Raw genomic sequence first — 17842 nt, forward strand, 5'->3', positions numbered from 1 at the left:
AGATCCAAGATGTTTCTGTAGCATTTAACCAAGGCTGGCAATAGCTGACCTATCCAGACTGCACACTGTCATCTGGTAAATCCAAAATAATATGCACAGTCCTTTGCACGCTCTCTGGCTGATGTCCACCATGGTTTATTTTTCTGAAGTTCTTTATCCATAAACAAATCCATTGCGTCTTCATTTGAGGCTTCCCCCAAAAATAATTGTTTTCTCTTAAACTAGTCCAAAGTGTGCACTTTCAAGACCAGTGGTATGTGCATACTATACATTAATTCAAACCATCTTCATCCAGGAGCACATGAACTCCTAAAAAGCAAGGATAACACAGATATATCTTTTTTCAAATTCCCACGCAGACATGGCAAAAAGTCCAGAGCTTCTACCAATCGTTAATATATTCATCCATCAAAATAAATTCATTAATCAGATTAGCATGATTTTTTAATAAGGAAGTACACGCAGCAACCTATTGAGAATGCCAGAATCGATGCATTGTTAATTAACATTGACACTACCTTTTGAAAATCCTTCCCTTAGCCTTTAATTAATGAATGATTATTTACTGATGCTGGTCCTTGCCATATTAAAATGAGCACCTCTAGATATAACTGTCTGATCTTTCCACACCACATTCACACATTCCTGATATGATTTTCCAAACCATGCTTGCAGTCACAGATGGTCTTGACATGTTGTTGTATGTTATATTTTTATGTCATGGTAATTATCTGAGAGCAGAGCCCTGTCCTATTAAATTGTTTCCTGCTACTAATCTAATGTAATGCGGTCTAAACTTTACTCTTGTTACAGAATTATCTTGCTCTTTCCAGTGGATTAAAAGATAAGTAGCTGTAGAAATAAAAGTAAGTGTATTGCTTTGTGCCTTCCTGAAAACCTTTTTTTATTTTTTGTAAATTTCAGAAGGCTAATTTAGACATTATAATTACAGATAAATAATTGCAATTTAAAGCCAATCATTTGCTATCATAAAAATGTTTTTAGTGTATTGTTATCGTTTCCCTGATTATTACAATTACTTAATTTCTAGAATTTATTCAAATCAAACTATTGGCAATGAAAACATAATCTGACCAGAAAAATGTTTCTATATTTGTTATAAAAAACATTGTGAAAATGTGCATCAAGGATGAAGGTGTTAAAGATTCGTTCAACTTGATAGCATTAATCTGAAATGTTAAAAAAAGATGATGATTGCCTTACATCTCCAGTGCAGTCTTTTATCATATCAGTTAGTATGATTTATACTCTGTTGAGTGAAAAAACAGTCTTCCTGAAGTACAATTCACAGAAAGAAGAAAAAAGGAAATCTGTGCCCTTTGCAGACAGTGGTTGTTCAGCACAGCACACTGCACATGACTAATGAACCTCAGAGCACTGCAGGCAGCCCTAATTAGCTGTGCACAGTCGGAAGGCCTTACTCTTGAAGGAGTGAAATAGCCTCAGTGTTAATAATGTCCAGGAACAACATTCTGCACAGAAAAGAAAGAACATTTTGTAAGGTAGCTGAGCTCTCCAAGAATGCTTTCTCTGAAGCAGAAAGGCAGAAGGGCATTTCGAACCAGGGCAGGCAGCGGATGGAAAGGGGCGCAGCTGTCCCCCGCCTGTGTTCGTGTGTGTGTGTATCTCAACTCTGACCCTCTGGGAACTGGCTCTCCGAATCTCAGCCCGCAGAAAAAGAGAGGCGCCAGCAGACATTGTTCTCCTTTGTCAGTAGTGTTTGTCTGGCTACCCGTCTTTTAAAAAATAAATGTGACATTCAAGTCTAGATGACCAGGCTTGCTTTTTAAAAAAAAAATGTAGTTCAAAGTGAGAGGACCTTGCAGACACTGGAATACCTGTTGAAGTGAGGTGGAACTTTCTCTGTGTTCTGCTCATCTTTCTGAGGTGTGTATTGCAAAAAAAATCATATTTGATTTCAGATATTTCATACGCAGCAGTCCGCAGTCTTAGGATACACTTCCAGCTGATACTCTAGGTTAGGTGGAAAAACGTCTGAAGTAAACTGTGGTTGAAGGAACTCGACACAAAAATGCTTCTTTTCTGTGCTACTGCAGAGATGTCTTTGACACGTTCAAGGTTTTGGTTGTTTGGTTAAGTGTCAGCACAGTGCTGCCAGACCTTCAGTGCACTTTCTTCAGCGACGTTTGTGGTCTGTGATTGCAGGGAACAGCGAACACAGCAGTGTTGCAGACCTCATTGTTTGGTGCTTTACCTCTTTGTGACAGAGAATGGCTGGAGTTTAACCTCATTTCTCAAAGCTTTTAGTTCCAGGTCTGCCAGTGAGGGGAAAAAAAAAACAACCAAAGAGGTCGTAATGCTTCATCTCCAGCAGCTTTCTTTTTTTTTCCCTGCGTAGTCTTTGATCCCAGCAGTACAAAAAAAGACAAGAAAGCCCATTGAGCACCGCATTACCTGTGCCAACAGAGGCCTCCTGCCTCCCCTTGGCCCTCCCTCTCCTTGTCTCCCCTCGCCGAAGTCCGACCCCCGTGTTAAACTTCAGTTCTCCTTCAGTGTCGCTTTTTCCTTTCAAGGCTCACAGAGGGAACAATGGACCGGGTTCCTAGTTAATCCTCCGCCGTGGCCCGGCCCTGCCTCTTCCCCGTTGTACAGCCAGAGTAGTGGGAGCCACTATACTGCAGTGTGGAAGCCCATTGAGGATTAAAGGGTTTTCCGGCAGCGTGAGGAAATGTCGATGGTTTCATCAGTTAACCAGTTTCGACTTGGCACGCGCGATGATTGCATAAATTAACAGCTTCCGTTAACAGGGAACGCAGTGCTGTGGCTGTCCAATTATCATTTGTACTAATCCTCCGGCGAAATGAGCGCCGGGGGCTGGGAAGATCCGAGCCCTTTGACGAGTGGGTTTCCACCCGTGTTCTTGAGCCGGTGTGCAGTCGGCACGGAGGAGTTGGTACGGTATAGGCTCTCTTGAGGTCAGCGTCTTGTTGAACTGGAATTAGAGAACCAGTTTCATCTCTCCTTTTATTACTGCCCGGGTATGATGTCTCTGCAGAGGCTGCCTGTTGTGCAGAGTCAGTGCCAGCTCCAGCAGTTCCCGCTGAATACAAATAATGTAATTAAATTAATTTGCTCTGTAGAGTACCTGCTTTTTAATAGCGCTTCAGAACTCATTAAATTAACATACTGCAGCGTCAGTTAGGCACGCTTTCAAATGGGAATCGAACTTTCACTGCTCATTTGACCACAAGGTCCTACATTCTGAGACCTGATCTAATTTGACAGCTAATATTGACCTGTGTGCAGAGGCAATTAAAATCTGGAGGCCTGGCCTTTTTTTTTTTCCTTTTTCTTTCTCCTTCCTTGGAGAAATCCGAACCTGTCTGAAGGCTGCGTCTTTGCGTGGACAGCAGGATAAGGTCTTGCCATCGAAAAAACACAAAAATGCTCTGTAACACTGCAGTCCATTTGTGTATTCAACTGTGATTTTTCTGTAATTCAGTGCCCAAGACAGCGGTTTGTGCAGTAAGGTATTCTTACCTTGTATATCGGAGGTTTCTTACAAAACTGGACATAAACATGGTCTGTCGGCAAATCATTTTTGGTTGAAATCAGTTTGGAAGTAAAAAGATCAGATTTTTCACTTATATTGTCTCTAGCAGTTTTGACAGTGTGAACAATATTAACTCTTCTACAGCTCATAACAGATTTCCTATTTAAGCATTTTGAAACATTGTGTATATCATTTCCCTCATGATTTGTATCCACGGGAAGTCAAGACACTACACACAGTGCTTTCTTCTCTCGGCGTCTGGAATAATGCTCCTTTCTGGTTGGTTTTTCTATCAAGTCTTGGCTGTTAACTCTTTCAGTTGGCATTGATTAGGAAATTTTTATTTTAACAAGAACTGCCCCTTGAGAAAAAAATGAAGCGAAAATTAGGATTTGGTATTCTAAGGGCTTATGATTGCGTGGTGGGAGTAGTGCGTGAAAAAGCTCCATATGTTTGGAACTGAGGTACATCTGTAGGAGGAAATTAAAAAAACTATGTGTTTTGCTGTTTCAGTCCTTATTGCATTTTCACTTACCATGTCATTTTCCACACAGATTTCCTTTTTCTTGCACTATTTGCCATCCTGCTTTGCCACAAATAGCCTGTAGGAACTTTTCCCTTTGATCTTCGATTAAAATGTGTGAAGAGTTTAGCAGCATCGCGAGGAGTGGAGCTTATAATGCTGCCCCAGTGATTCAACAGCATTATGAAACCAACATTTGCTTACACTGCACACTTTCTCAGAAGCCTCTTCAGAGGCTGTGTTTTATTCCAGAACTCTGTTAAACATTACAAGGAGAGACTAAACCTTCACACAGAACACAAAGAAGATATTCTTAAAGAAAACTTCCTTCCATCCATTTTCTAACCACTATATCCAATACAGGGTCTTGGGGGAGGTGGAGTCAACCCCAGCAAACAACGGGCACAAGGCACAGACACGGGACGTCAGTCCATCGCGTGACACACACACAAACATGCACACACTCACACCAGGAACAGTTTCCCCAGAAGCCAATTATGTCTTTTGGCTGTAGGAGAAACTGGAGTACCTGAAGCAAACCCATGCGACTGAGGAGAACATACAAACTCCACACAGACAGCACCCCAGATGCAGAATTGAACCCAGGGCTACAGGGCAGCAGTGCTAGTCGCTGCACTGCCCCTTGTAGGAAGACATTAAGAAAATTTGAATAATAGATTCTTTTTACACTAATTATTTTCTGCTTGGCTTTAAAATGCTTTAATAGCAACATTTTTAATAATATCGCCTATATTTTAAAAAAACGCAGTTCTTAATGGAAGACTGCAGCTTTAAAGCAGTTAAATCTTTGAACGTTTTTTAGAGCTTATTGTTCTCTATTTCTTAGGTGCAGTCCTGGTCTGGAACATTCAACCCAGAGAGAGAGAGATGGAAGGTAAGTCATCTTTTCCATTACTTACCAGGAGCCTGTCTAGCAATTAGCCTCAAGGCAGTGGGTTTTCAGGGCTAAGAGAGCGGTATATTGCTCATTTTCATATCTCCATCTCTGTGCCAGACTTCCAGTGCATTCTCAGAAAGGCCAAATCCTGTCCCACCCCTTTCCTTTATAATAAGAAAAGACATTTTCTAATTGGAGTCATGACATTTTTTAATCACAATGCAGTAAGAGCAATTTAACTGATCTGTGTTACTCTCTCATCTGATTGTGTATCTGTCATGTGGATTATTTGTATATATTCACCTATCTGGCTGAGGAAAGGTGGACTGGAGGTATGTGGGTGTATGTACTAATTATGGGCGTAGATATGGTAGATGCCGAGGATGCCTGTACTAGTACAGGAAACAAAGGGAAGAGGAGGCTTCCATCAGCATCCAGACCAGTTGTTGGGAGATTAGCAATCAGTGCGTGCAAATACAATCCATAAGTCCTTGTTAAACTAGTCTGTCAGTTTACCAGTGAACTTCTGATAAGTCACTAATTTTGGAGACCTTATTATAACCAGTAGCAGGGAAGCTCCGGTTGATTTTTGTGCTCTGTGAAATTCCTGTTGAAAGATAATACTGTAGCCTGTGTTGGTTGTGGGCAAGGCCAGCAGTCAGCAGCAGCAGACAGCATGAAAGAGTAATTGTCTTTTAATAGTCACACTGTGGGAGCCCCTTGCTCTTAACACCATTGAAGAGGAGACACCGTAGATAAAAGGTCACCGTGCCATTAACCTTCAGCGTGGTTCTCCAGCTGCACAAATCTGAGAATGTATTTCCTAAGCTTGGCTGATGTTTCTCTATTTCTTGAAGTTTTTAAAGACAGTTTATATTTGCTAATTGACTTGTACACTCCTGGGCATTTGCACATGTGACACAAACACAAGATTGTGCAATTTTAGAATTTCTAGGACATAGCTGTGTCAAACACAAGTGCCCCTCGAAGCACTCTGTTCTTGTTTTTACAACTGGACAGAATTCTGCCAAAAGGCAACATGTACTGCAGGTACGTGCAACCAGTCCCTTTTGATTGAAGAATGAAATATATTGACACTTAAACCAAATAAAAATGATGTATACATCTTGACATTCAGAAGGTGTGAGGAAAAAAATAAGTATTCCTCCCAAATTTTCTGTATCATCATTAAAAGACGGGGAGCCACAGTAGCACAGTTGCTGATGAATTTTAGTGGCATTTTTCACAATTAATCCTGTAGTTTGATAGATATAAAGATTCCTTATTCATGAGCACTCCACTTATGCATAAGTAGCACGTGTTCCTGGATATTTTTCTAGAAATTATTGAGGATACATTTTTTTTATGGGGGAACAAGTTGAGTTTTTGGAGAATGGTTATATACCGCACTGTCCAGGGCACTGGCAGCAAGCCTGAGCGTTCCCTCGTCTGCAGGTGCTCAAGTTGAATACTTGTGCAGTGCAGAGGTGGGCCCAGCAGGGGATTGCAGAAGGCTGAAACACTTGACCCAGGTGGTTGGCTTGATCAGGGTGTCGGCCACGTCTGTCGGGAAACCCAGGCAGGAAAGCAACAGAGCGTTCCAGGGAACCGGCTGTTGGCATTTTAGTGCGCGCTCAGGCACTTAAGCTGTTAAAGAAGGAAGTAGCGGGCTGATGCTTTGTACGTTTCTCAGCAAGGGTAGTTTAAAAGTAATCGCTGCTCCATTTTGCACTGCATCCATCTACTGTACGTAGCAGTCCTCGTAACACGGACTGAGTTGGAGTTCAGCGCCGGAGAGGCCTGAGCGTTTGATGTGTGTCGACAGCCATACGCTTTTCATGTGTTCTGAGGAACAGCTGCCGTGTGTCCGCAGGCTGACGGCGCCTTTGAAGGGAACAGGTGCGTGCCACTGTTTGTGAGCTCTGCCTCCACCCTTCGTTCTTTGATATCACAGAGCCTTTTTGAAAAGGCTGAACCTCGCAGATATTCATCAGCCAGCATTGTGCCATGAGGGTACTTTATATTAATGTTGACAGAGGGGGTGACCTTTTATTTCTAAGGGAGAGATATGAGAAAACTTAACCCCATCAAGACCTTGAGACAGGCAAGTATGTGGAAGAGGGAGGCAGGCTGGTACAAAGTAAAAGACCGGTCATGTTGTCCATTTTGCCTCTGGTTTTTAAGATTGAACCTGGGCTGATTTTGTCTAACTAACAGCCACCGAGACCAAAATAAAATTCCATCTCCTTAGGAATGGTGCAGTTTCACTCCCTACCCCCGGCCTCTTAGAACTCTCCCTGAAGATACTGAAAGCAGAGCTGCTGAAAGATTCAGCACTGGTTTCTCTCGTGGAAACAGGAGACCCCTGATGAGCGCTTTTTACGAAAGTGTTTTTCCAAGGCAGTTTGAACGCCACCCCCTAGCCACGGTGCTCTTCAGTGACAAGAATATTCCCTGGAAATGCTGATCAATACAGAGGGCAGGAGTGACAGGCAGCTAGGTGTAATAAAGTAAAGAACAGGATGAGCTGGTGTCATGGGGGGATGAATATTAGATGTGGAATAGGTAAGAGAAACAACGGATGTTGTTCAGTTTGCATGAGTATTAATGTAACATAAGTAAGTGCTGCAGAAGCATTTGTCTGAGGTATGTCAGCCATATTAAATGATCTGGCTCCATGCAGTATGCAGAATCGCCTCTTAAGAACATAAGATTGGTTATAAGTAAGAGGAGCCCGTTTGGTCCACCCAGCCTGTTTGGTAGCTAGTACCAAACTATTATTGATCCAAGGATCTCATCCAGCTATTAAGCATTCAAGGCGATAAGATCAAATGTTTGCATTTTTCAGAACTGTATACATTTTATCTTCGGTAATGAAGAATTTGCCATTTGTTGTTGGGTCTTGCAGGTAAGGAAGCTAAGGGAGTAAGTAAAAATCACACGCTCCTTCCTGGTCTGGAGTTTCGGACTCCCTTTCTTTCCCCCACATATGCCCAGTAAAAACAAGGCCCTTGTTAACTGTAGTGCCATGTCACTGCTGGTAGACCTATGTCTCACGTATTGCAAAATCAATTGCTTTATTGATCGCTCACTAATTAGAATAAAAAGAATACAAGCAGAGAATATCGGGCTGTACGCAGGACACAATACATTCCAGGAATTAAGCTGGTAATGAGACTAGCAGGGGAAAAGGCTGTAATTGGAGGGCACTGTATAGAGGCAGGCAGGGAGGTGAGAGGCAGTCTGCTGCTCTGCAAGAGATGAGCGAAGTGCAGCTCCTCGCTCTGTGTTTATTTGAATAATGAGGGACTTTAATTTGACTGTAGCCCACTCACAGCTCCCCTGCTCAGCACTGAGGGTGGGACTCTAATTGCCTGCTTGTGTGCAGAGTGTGCAGGTTCTGCCTGGCTGAGCTGAATTCCGATAGTTCCCCTGGTATTTTGTATTTGCAGCCTGGCCATTTCTCTTACCAAGCTGGGCGTTCCTGAAATGCACGGTGCATCCTTTGTCTTTCCTTCCGGGAGTTTTGTCATCCAGGCTTTAGCTTTCATTTTCTTGTAGTGGCATTAAACATGACTAAACGTACCCCCGACGTTTCTTCCGATTCTCCCAACCCCAAGGAACAAAGCCCGGCTCGCATCTGTGATAGAGGTCAGCACCATTTAGAACTGCAGCAAAAACATCTGGAGTGGAATTTTTCTCATTCGTTTGGATGGTCATGTTTTCAGTTGATGTCCTGGATGACACCGCTTAGGGTTCCTTTAAGAAGAGGTGAAGGATGACAGACATTCCTAGTGCCTCATTTTGAAGACTGATAAAATCATTGAGACACAGAAAATATAGTTGAATTCTCCTTCCTGTGTTGTAGTTTGGAATCATACTCTCCCAGTAGCAGCTGTTCAGCAATGGAAATATGTGTGGGCTGGACCCTCGTTAGACGAATCCCATTTTCGCATTCCTTAAAAACACAAATTGGTTTGGTCCCAAAGTGGGATGTCCTTGTCTGCACTAACAGAGGGATGGTCCGCTGAGTTCCCGCGGTGCGTGTTCGAGTGTTTCATTGCTTTCATCGTGCTTAATACAATCTTCACAGGCAGTGCAGAGGGCAGCAGGGTTGTCTAATTGCATGTCAAAGTGCTTTGGTGGTTTGGCTGCATTTCCAATTGGTTACAAAGTTTATGTTAATGCTGCCCCTAAGTGGTAAATGTAATTATTGCACACCATATTGGAGCTGCAGACAACATTGGTAATGAAGAAATTAAGTGGCGCTTTGCAGATCAAAATACAAAATACTCCCTTTTCTCTCCTCCGATCAGTAGAGCGAGCTTCTAAGCCTGCAAATTCCCAAATCGAGGATCAAATGAAACCTTTACGACAAAGCTTTTTGAGTCAGTGCAGAAACTCTTCTTTTTTTTTTATTGTGGTGCCCTAGTCATGCAAAAGGAACCAATCTCACAGAGCGTACAGCTGTCTGTTAATGGCTTGTTGGCTAGTGTCTCACAGAAATTAAATTCTACAGGCTTGACACCGGCTGTCAGCATTGGAACATGGCTCCATTTGATACCGTGCAGGTAACAAGTCTTTGTCAGGCAGATAATGGTTGTGTTTCTTTTGTTACCCCTGTGTTAATATGTATTGTTCATTCCACATGCAGTTGTTTGACTTAAAATGCACCTTTTACCTTCCTGCCAGGGCACTTGTACTTAGGAGGGACAGGTCTTGCAGTGCAGCACACTGTCTAGGATTTTACAAATCCTCTGCTTGCCTGGTAAAGTTGTCAAGATGGAAACAGGGTGGTAGTTTGAAAGAACATGTCATGCTTTTTGCTGGACTGTAGGAGCACTGCCTGGAATTGCTCTTGCTGAAAGATATGCCCTTTTGTATGTGCCTGTGCGCAGTAAGCTTTAGGGAGGCGCTGCGTGTCTAGACTGAGACAGAAAATCAAGGTACTGTCTTCCTGTGGATTTTAGAGATGCCAGTGTGCTTGTCAGAGCTGAGCAGAGTGTTAAGATCTTGTGGCGACATCCCACACTATACTGAATAAGGTGTGGAATTCTTAACTGGCAATCAGTAAGGAGTAAAAAAAGCATCATTTTTTATCTTGCTGGTGATTATCGTTTAAAAACTCCATCTGATTCTAAGAGAAATAATTCTACCCTTACTGGCAGTTAAGGGCTTATTACAGTCAACGTATCATTCCTTTAATGTTTTATGTCAAACCTAAATATCCTTTTCTTCCATTTCATTTAAATTTTCTCTGTTACCAAGGATAATTTCATGAGCTGGTAAGGAAAACTTAAATGTGAATAGAGAAACATTTTTTTCATTTTAATTCACGAAAAGATGCATTCCATCTTTCTCAAAATCTTGTGCATCGTGGAGATTGTCCTTGGTGTTTCTGTCTGAGTTTAGCTCCAAGATTTTACCTTACTGAAAATTTGTATGTCTCTGAGCTGTAAACGTCTGTTGAAGTCAAATATATGTTGGTGCCCTAGTATTTTTTAATTATTTTCTTGAAAGAATCTGATCATTTGATTAATGCGTAGTTCATCTTCCATATGTTGTTGTATCTGAGGGTGTTTTGATGGTGTGTGAGCCAGCCTTTGATTAGCAGTCTGATTGTTTCCCTTCGAGGTTCTGCTCTCTTACTGTACTGGCTCCGCTGTCTTTGAGTGCTGATCTGTAGGAAACCTGTGTGCCCCTGAATCTCAGCACAATCAGCCTGTCTTTGTAATTCTCTGCTTTTATCCATCTGCAGTGTAGCGCTTATGAGCTAAGGACCAGTGTTCGCACAGCACTAACAGGATCTTTTGATGGACTGAAATAACAGTAGTCATTGCAGTATTACACTGAACTCAGAGCTGCTCTAGTGAAGCATTTGACCAGCGCATTCAGTTTAAGTATTGAAAACAGAAATGTTGTAAATTCATAAACGTGCAAGTCTGATTTTACTGCACATTCATGTAGTGTAGTGGCAGAGCCTAGTACTGGAAATGGTCTGAGTGTTGGGCTTTGAGAGAGTGAAAAATCACTGCACCAATATTGACCAGATCTGGCATGTTATTAACCTTTGACGGTCTTTTTAACGTCAGTTGTACAGCAATAAAAAATAGAAGGAATCTGTTTGTTTCAGGTAGGGGTAAAATATAAATTGGATTAAGCAAAGCTTGAAAGTAGCCTATAGCTTTTTGCTGCTTTCCCCAATAAAGGTCTCCTTTTCTCCACATCAGCAAGTATTATTAGAAAAAAAAACTAAATACAACTGTACCCGGGTCTACTAGTATACACACAGACCTCTCACACAGCTCACCCAGTTACAGTCTTAGAACTAACAAGCTTTCCAAAGACGCCAATTGGATCTGTTAATTAAGAAGTAGTTCAGTTCTATAGCAGATTGTATGAGGTACAGAAATGGACACAGTGGGCCATTTTAGCTCAAGGTTTCAATACCCTCTCTTCAATATACATCAATATCCCAATAATATGTGGTTCACATTTCGAACTGTGGTTTAAGGCAAGCACAGTAAACATAATCCAATGGTAAGAATAACAGTACGCATTAATTACACAACTGCAGTTTTTGTAAGTTTAATTTAGACAACTTCTGGCTCTTAGTCAAAGCCGGCCTGCTTGCCGTCTTAAAAAATACACATGGTGTCATGAATTGGAAACACTTGAAATAACATTGATTCTAAAACTAGTACATTCTAAGTGCAGAAATTTGAGTGTTGCTTCTTTTTGATTAATGTCTGTAAACCCCTCATCTAAATTAACAAAAAGAAAACTGACTCTTGGTTGCGACGTTTCTTATCTGGTAGAAAAAAAAAGAGCTTCAAACTGTGCAAAGCCAATCTTTGAGGGAGTGGGCTTTTTGGAAATAAGCATGTATGCAGCACCTCAGTGGGCTACACTGTATAAATATCATCAAACAGTAATAAGAGTAATAATAATCCTTGGGAATATTTGCATAGAGAAAAATTAGCATTTGGCTTCAGAGCGCAGGCAGCAGTGTGCAAGATAAGATTATTCGCTGCACACGCCGGGAAATGTATTCAGGCACAGTGGAGTAGAGCTCTGCCAGGGAATACTAATGTCAGGCCTCGCAAGGACTCCAGGTCTTGGGCAGGTGATGGAGACAGTGCTGTTTCCCATTTTGATCACCCTGAGGGATCAGGATGTGATGGATCTGCAGGGCTTTCTAATCACAGCTTAATAGCTTAAATACCACTTTTTAATGAAACCTTACAGGTCTGTGTACAGTGTTTCGGCCCTCCTTCTTTAGTGTTTTTTTTTCCCCCATCGCTGGAGCAAAATGCTTCCTTGCCTGCTCCTCCTGTTTGTTCCAGGTTTGACACGAAGGTAATAAAAAATGATTCAAGGTAGCGTCCCGCGACAATATCAGGCTGAGCTGAGGTTAGACAGCCTGAGATTTTTTTCCTGCTGTTTTAGTTTTGTGAAGTCCTGCCTAGAGCAGAAGGCACGCAGATCAGACGCGTTGACAGTTGGGTACAAGTGGGCTCTCTGGGGGCGTTCCAATCAGCAACAGGTCCCCTGAGCGACTGCCACAGCCGAGGAGGCTGAAGGCAGGAAGTGGAAAGCACAACTCAGGTAACCAGCAAGTCATGACGGCTCCGGCCCACAGAGCGGTCGGTGTGCAGCATTGTGACAAAGGAACAGACACATTAAACTTGACAAACCGCTAAAGCCTTCAGCGCGGCCCAGCTGTTTCCACATTAGCGGTGCACCGGGAGCCACACAGTGGGCCGGCTGGCTTGCTCTGACCTGTTTCTCTGTTCTTGTGTAATTCGGGTTGTTCATGTGATGTGCCGAGCGGTGTCAGCCCTCCCACGTTAATAAAGAATGGCACCTTTCTGGGCTGTCTTATCAGAGGCGGTCAAGGCCAGGGTTCTCACAGAACCCTTGTGATAGCGGAAGCGTGTTGAACTACTTGCCAGAGTTACAGAGGGAGACTTGATGGTGGGGTGCTTCTGGACACCAATACACCTCCTGGGAGGCCAGGGCAATGGCCAGCTGAGCATCTTTGCTTAACGCTGATGAACAGAATCAAATTCACTTCACCGTGTGGACTGCATCCTGCTCTTTTGGGACCCATCAAGTTAAGACGGTGACAGGACCTAAAGCAGAATCCAGGCATAGCAGCAGTTCTTGAATAAACTCATTTTCCATTCAGAGTACTGTGAGGCGCCATGAGATTCCAGTCCCATTCATATGGGAGGTGCGGTGGCTCTGTGGCAAGGATCTGTGCCTGTGGCTGGAAGGTTGCCGGTTCGTATCCCGCGGCCGGCAGAGGAATCCTACTGCGTTGGCCCCCTGAGCAAGGCCCTTATCCCCAACCGCTCCGGGGGCACCGTATAAATGGCAGACCCTGTGCTCTGACCCCAATCTCCTCTCTCTGTCTGTGTGTCTCATGGAGAGCAAGTTGGGGGTATGCGAAATGACAAATAAAGTCTAATACAAGAAATTATATATGGCCAATAAAGTGATCTTATCCTATCTTGCATTATGGCTGGTGCTCCCTGTCAGTCGGCCTGCGTGCAGCCGGAGGGGTGCAGGGCGCTGTGCCTGCGCTGGAGATGGCTTCTGAGCTCTGTCTGCAGAACACAGGTGGTTAAGCGCAGCTGTGATGCATTCGCTTAGGCGTGTTATCTTTAGAGCTCGCGGTTCGCTGCTGTTGAATCTAAATTATTTTAATTGGGTTGCCAACCCATCAGTGATGTATTCATCAGAACCAGGTCAAACGCTTCTTTTTTTTTGTCGGAAAGAAAGGGTTTAATTTTACCCTATTCACTTCTGGAATACGAGGACGATAAAAAGACCCTTTTTTTTAAAGGTAGTATAAAATGAATTCCCATCCCGTATTTATGTCAGGCTTGGCTTGATGACGTTCTTGTTGGGAGACGTCGCTGGCGCACTGAGAACTCCTTGGCTGGCTGATGGGGAAGGTAATCTGATTCCCTGGGGTCTGATTAGAGACTTGCTAGATTTCCCCCTTCACCACTCTGGTTCAGTCCAGGGTCTCTGGAGAAACTCTGTGACAGCAAGTTGACAGTTTTACTTTAGCCTGATTTTTAAAACTTAATTGTCCACTCCAAGGGTACTTGTGTCCCGATGGCATTGGTTCGGAGACAGAACGGGAATAAAAATAGTTTTAAAAACTTTTGGCGTGTGCATCCTTGAATAAAGAGCAATTAAGACTATTAAGTATATATCTGCCTATTGTTAAACATCCATGACTCCGGTGAAAAGGCATATCTGCATTATGACCCTTAGCAACATTTCATCAATTAATATGTATTAGTACTGTCTTCTGTTTAGAGGATTTGAAGTGACGGTTCTTGTTTAGCCTGATATTGCTGTGAAACCTTTGCTTCCAGCGCTTTATTAAAACACAGCAAATCTAAAATAAGCAAATAAATTCAAAACGTTCTTATTTATTCTTTTATCAGTGCCATTCTAGGGAAATTATGGAAAACTATTTCTCTATCTTAATTAAACTACAGTTTGTGATTGAAAATAGATTAATCATGACTGGAAGCTCCCGGGTCCCCGTGTGAAGATGACAAAAACATTTGTAACGTCGCAGAGAAGGGAAAATGTTCTCGCGCTGTGTGAGATTTTGTTCAGACCTTTCAACAGCCCTAGAATTGATGCTGCTGGTGCTGTCGGTGAAGCGTAATGCATTTCCATGGAGTCTGTTTTCCTTCTAACTGCCAGATTAGGAGGAATTATGCGTCTCAGACGTTTTAAAGAAAATGAGAACAGGAGATGAGTGTCTGTAAAGGCCCATGCGCCAGCCAGGGCTCTGCAAATCCTGACATTAACACAGAACAGCGAGGTCTCGTCACAAAGCCAGTGGGACAGACAGCTTTGATAGATAGTAATCTAATGCCTGCCTTTATGACTGTAGTTATTAAAGAATGTCAGCAGCCAGGGTTTTTAATTGATTATCTCATTTTCTTCTGAAGGGAGTGTGCTCTTAGAGACCTTGAGATGTGATGGTGGTGAATGGAGTCCTGTCAGACCACTTTATGTGCTGACCAGGGATTGCACAGGTGAGTCAGAGTTTAGATTGGAGCATTCCCTGTGCTGGGAAGAGCAGAAGAAATCCTTCCCCCACTCCAGGACGTTCTCTTTTTAACCAAACGGACTCACCCGGAGGCCTATCTGAACTGCTAATTGGATTGGCTAACCCAGGTGGAATGGACAGAAACCGAGGAATGACTTTAAGACACATGCACAGAGGTTTTTGTTTTAAAGGCAAATTTAAAGCATTGCTTGAATATATGTGATACATATATACCTATATATATATATCTTTAAATTTAGAAAAGTAAATGCAGATCTCATAACCTGAAATTCCTGATTTGAAGACTTTTGACGGGCTAAAGAGATTAAGCTCTTTCTTGAGTACCTCTAGGCCTTGAGGTGTGAACTGTGCGCGCTATAAAACCTGATAGCTATGTTTTAGCGCATTTTATCAAATGCTTTTCAAATTGTAAGCGTCAGTTGAAATCGAGTCAGTGCTGTGAGATATGCGTGGAGCGATGTCTGTAGCTCCCAGTGGTTTTTAATACACAGCTGCAGCCTGAAGGCGTTTTGCCACCTCGTCCTCGCTCTGAAAGGGGAGCTTGCTGGGGAGCCGCTGTAAGGAGCCGGCCTGCCTGGAATCAAAACAGGAATTTCCCCCCACAGAAAACGGCGACAGCAGCAACCAAAAGCTGAAGAAAATCTGTGCCCGCACACGGGCGCGCCGCGTGTGGCAATGATTCAGTCGGCAAGCGAGCAGCCGCTCACACACACCGCCCCAGAAACTCCTCCCTGTAGAAACCGAGAGGTGACGAAAAAGCGAAGCTGTGGGCGCTTGCGAAACTGCTGCTGCCTGCTGTGGTTTCTCTCTCTGCCTGTGCCTGCGACGCGACCGAGGCTGACGCCGAAGAGTACTGACATTCACAGCATTCGCAGGCTGCCACATCGGTTATCAGCCCCATCAATCGCGGGGCTGTGACACCGCCTTGCCTGAGCTACTCCCGAGGGAGGCTCTGTCTCTGCGGCTCCCCCCTACCGACCCCCCCCCCCCAGCTGGTTCCCGGCTCTCCAGGGCTCTCTCTCCTGGGAGGCCGAGAGACGCAGCTGCGCCTGGGTGCCTTTCGCCGAGCCGGTCAATCCCAGCGCGCACCAGGGTCAGGGAGAGGGCACGGAGAGCGCCCCCCCAGGGACCACAGCACTGCGGAGGAAAAAAAAACACACTGAAGACCAAAGCGGTGCTTCATTTTTTGTGTGTGTATCTGTTGGGTTTGTTGTTTCAGAAATCCATTCTCTTTTTTAGTCGTTTAATTACAGAGCATACGCAGAGTCTAGCAGGATTTTTTCCTTTTTTTTTTTCTAATGGCTTTTCTCTCAGACAGTTCTGAAGATGATTAATTGAACCAGTCATACACTGATTGTGTGCTAAGTAATAAATAATACACGCATAACGAAAATACCTGGATGTAAAATACAAACAAGTAATGAAACTTTTGTATTTGCCAATGGCATAGAATTGGGCTTTTACGGTATTATTTTTTGTATTGAACCGCTGGTTATCCCCTCGCGCCTCCTCATGTGATGGAGCTCTGAGGGCTGGGCTCTCTCAGTGGTGCTGCTTTTTATCAGATTGCAATACAGGTCTGCAGCACATACTGCATAATTCCGATTGAGCCTTGTTTTTATTTCCGTTTTCAGATTGCATGCACCCTAACGTGAGCGTGAATTAATACCTGCTTTTAAAATGTCAGGCCGCTTGTACAGAAAGGTGACCTAGCTTCAAGCGGTTGAGGGATAGTGTTTTTCAGCCCCCTCGTTCGGGAGAGAAATAATGGCCTGTCTGTGTTCTCACACTGTATGAAGACGTCACGCCTCTGAGCAGAACGTAGCCGGCGAAGGCCTCTCTGGCTTGAAGGGGCCAGTGACCTCTCCGAGGGGGAAGGCAGCAGCCCCTCACACTGCTCTGAAAGCAGCCCCCTTGAAGAGGCCGCGATATCGGCACAGGGATCTCTCTTATCTCTCTCCATTGTGTGTGGAGGAGACAAACACAAAGACAGGAGAATAATGCCCTTCTTTTGCATGCAAGCTCCAAGCCTGTGTTATCGTTCGACTTTCACTCCTGTGGCTGACGGTATTGACAAAGTAAATAAATAAGTAAATCCGCGCGCATTCGCATCTGTGAAAGCCTTGCTGGAACAGCCACAAAAGGACAGCACAACCCGCCTCTGATATGTGGGGCTGGTGCAGTGCAAATCACAGTGCGATCACTACCGATTTAAGCAGCGTGCTTTATTTCAGCAACCATTAGGGACAACCGCTATACTTAGAAGAGCCCGGAGTCTCTGAATTGCCTCTGTAGAAGAAGTGGGGGAAAAGATCTTGCTCTTTCTCATCAAATATTCTAGCTGCATGTACAGAAGGCAACCCATAAGCAATCCACAGACATCCCTTATTTCCATAATATGCTTGATAGCTGTTTTGCTTTTGTTTTCTGTAAAGTAAAATGAAGCAGGGAAGAAGGAATGTGAAAGCATTCAGATTTGAAATTTCATTCAAAGGGTGGCTGTGTGTACCTTTTAAACCATGATATTTCGAAAATTACTTTTCATGATGAATCTTGACAGCTTTTCTATTTATTCATAGGGCTGTATCCCCTTTCTTGTGTTACATTAGTCACATTTCTGCATATGGGAAGTTCTGATAGTTTAGGGAATATATAAAAATATCAAACCAAAAATATGTTTTTTTTTTCCAGTACCGAGAAATAGCATTTGGCAGATCCTTAAAGTTAACAGTATCCTTAAACGCACCATGTTGTGCATAGAGGAATCTTTTAAAATAC

The 17842-nt window shown here is 43.4% G+C and overlaps 1 protein-coding gene across 6 annotated transcripts in view; it reads left to right on the forward strand.

Annotated features, from left to right (window-relative positions):
• Positions 1–17842, forward strand: part of LOC102692777 (uncharacterized) — a 148853-nt gene that overhangs the window by 101512 nt on the left and 29499 nt on the right. For all 6 annotated transcript variants that reach the window (XM_015364383.2, XM_069178868.1, XM_015364385.2 and 3 more), the window contains one exon: positions 4906–4953. In XM_015364383.2, coding sequence (XP_015219869.1) covers positions 4906–4953 — 48 coding nt within the window. The remainder of the gene's footprint in view (positions 1–4905; positions 4954–17842) is intronic.

This window comes from Lepisosteus oculatus, chromosome 15 (assembly GCF_040954835.1).
Source record: "Lepisosteus oculatus isolate fLepOcu1 chromosome 15, fLepOcu1.hap2, whole genome shotgun sequence".
Taxonomy (NCBI): domain Eukaryota; kingdom Metazoa; phylum Chordata; class Actinopteri; order Semionotiformes; family Lepisosteidae; genus Lepisosteus; species Lepisosteus oculatus.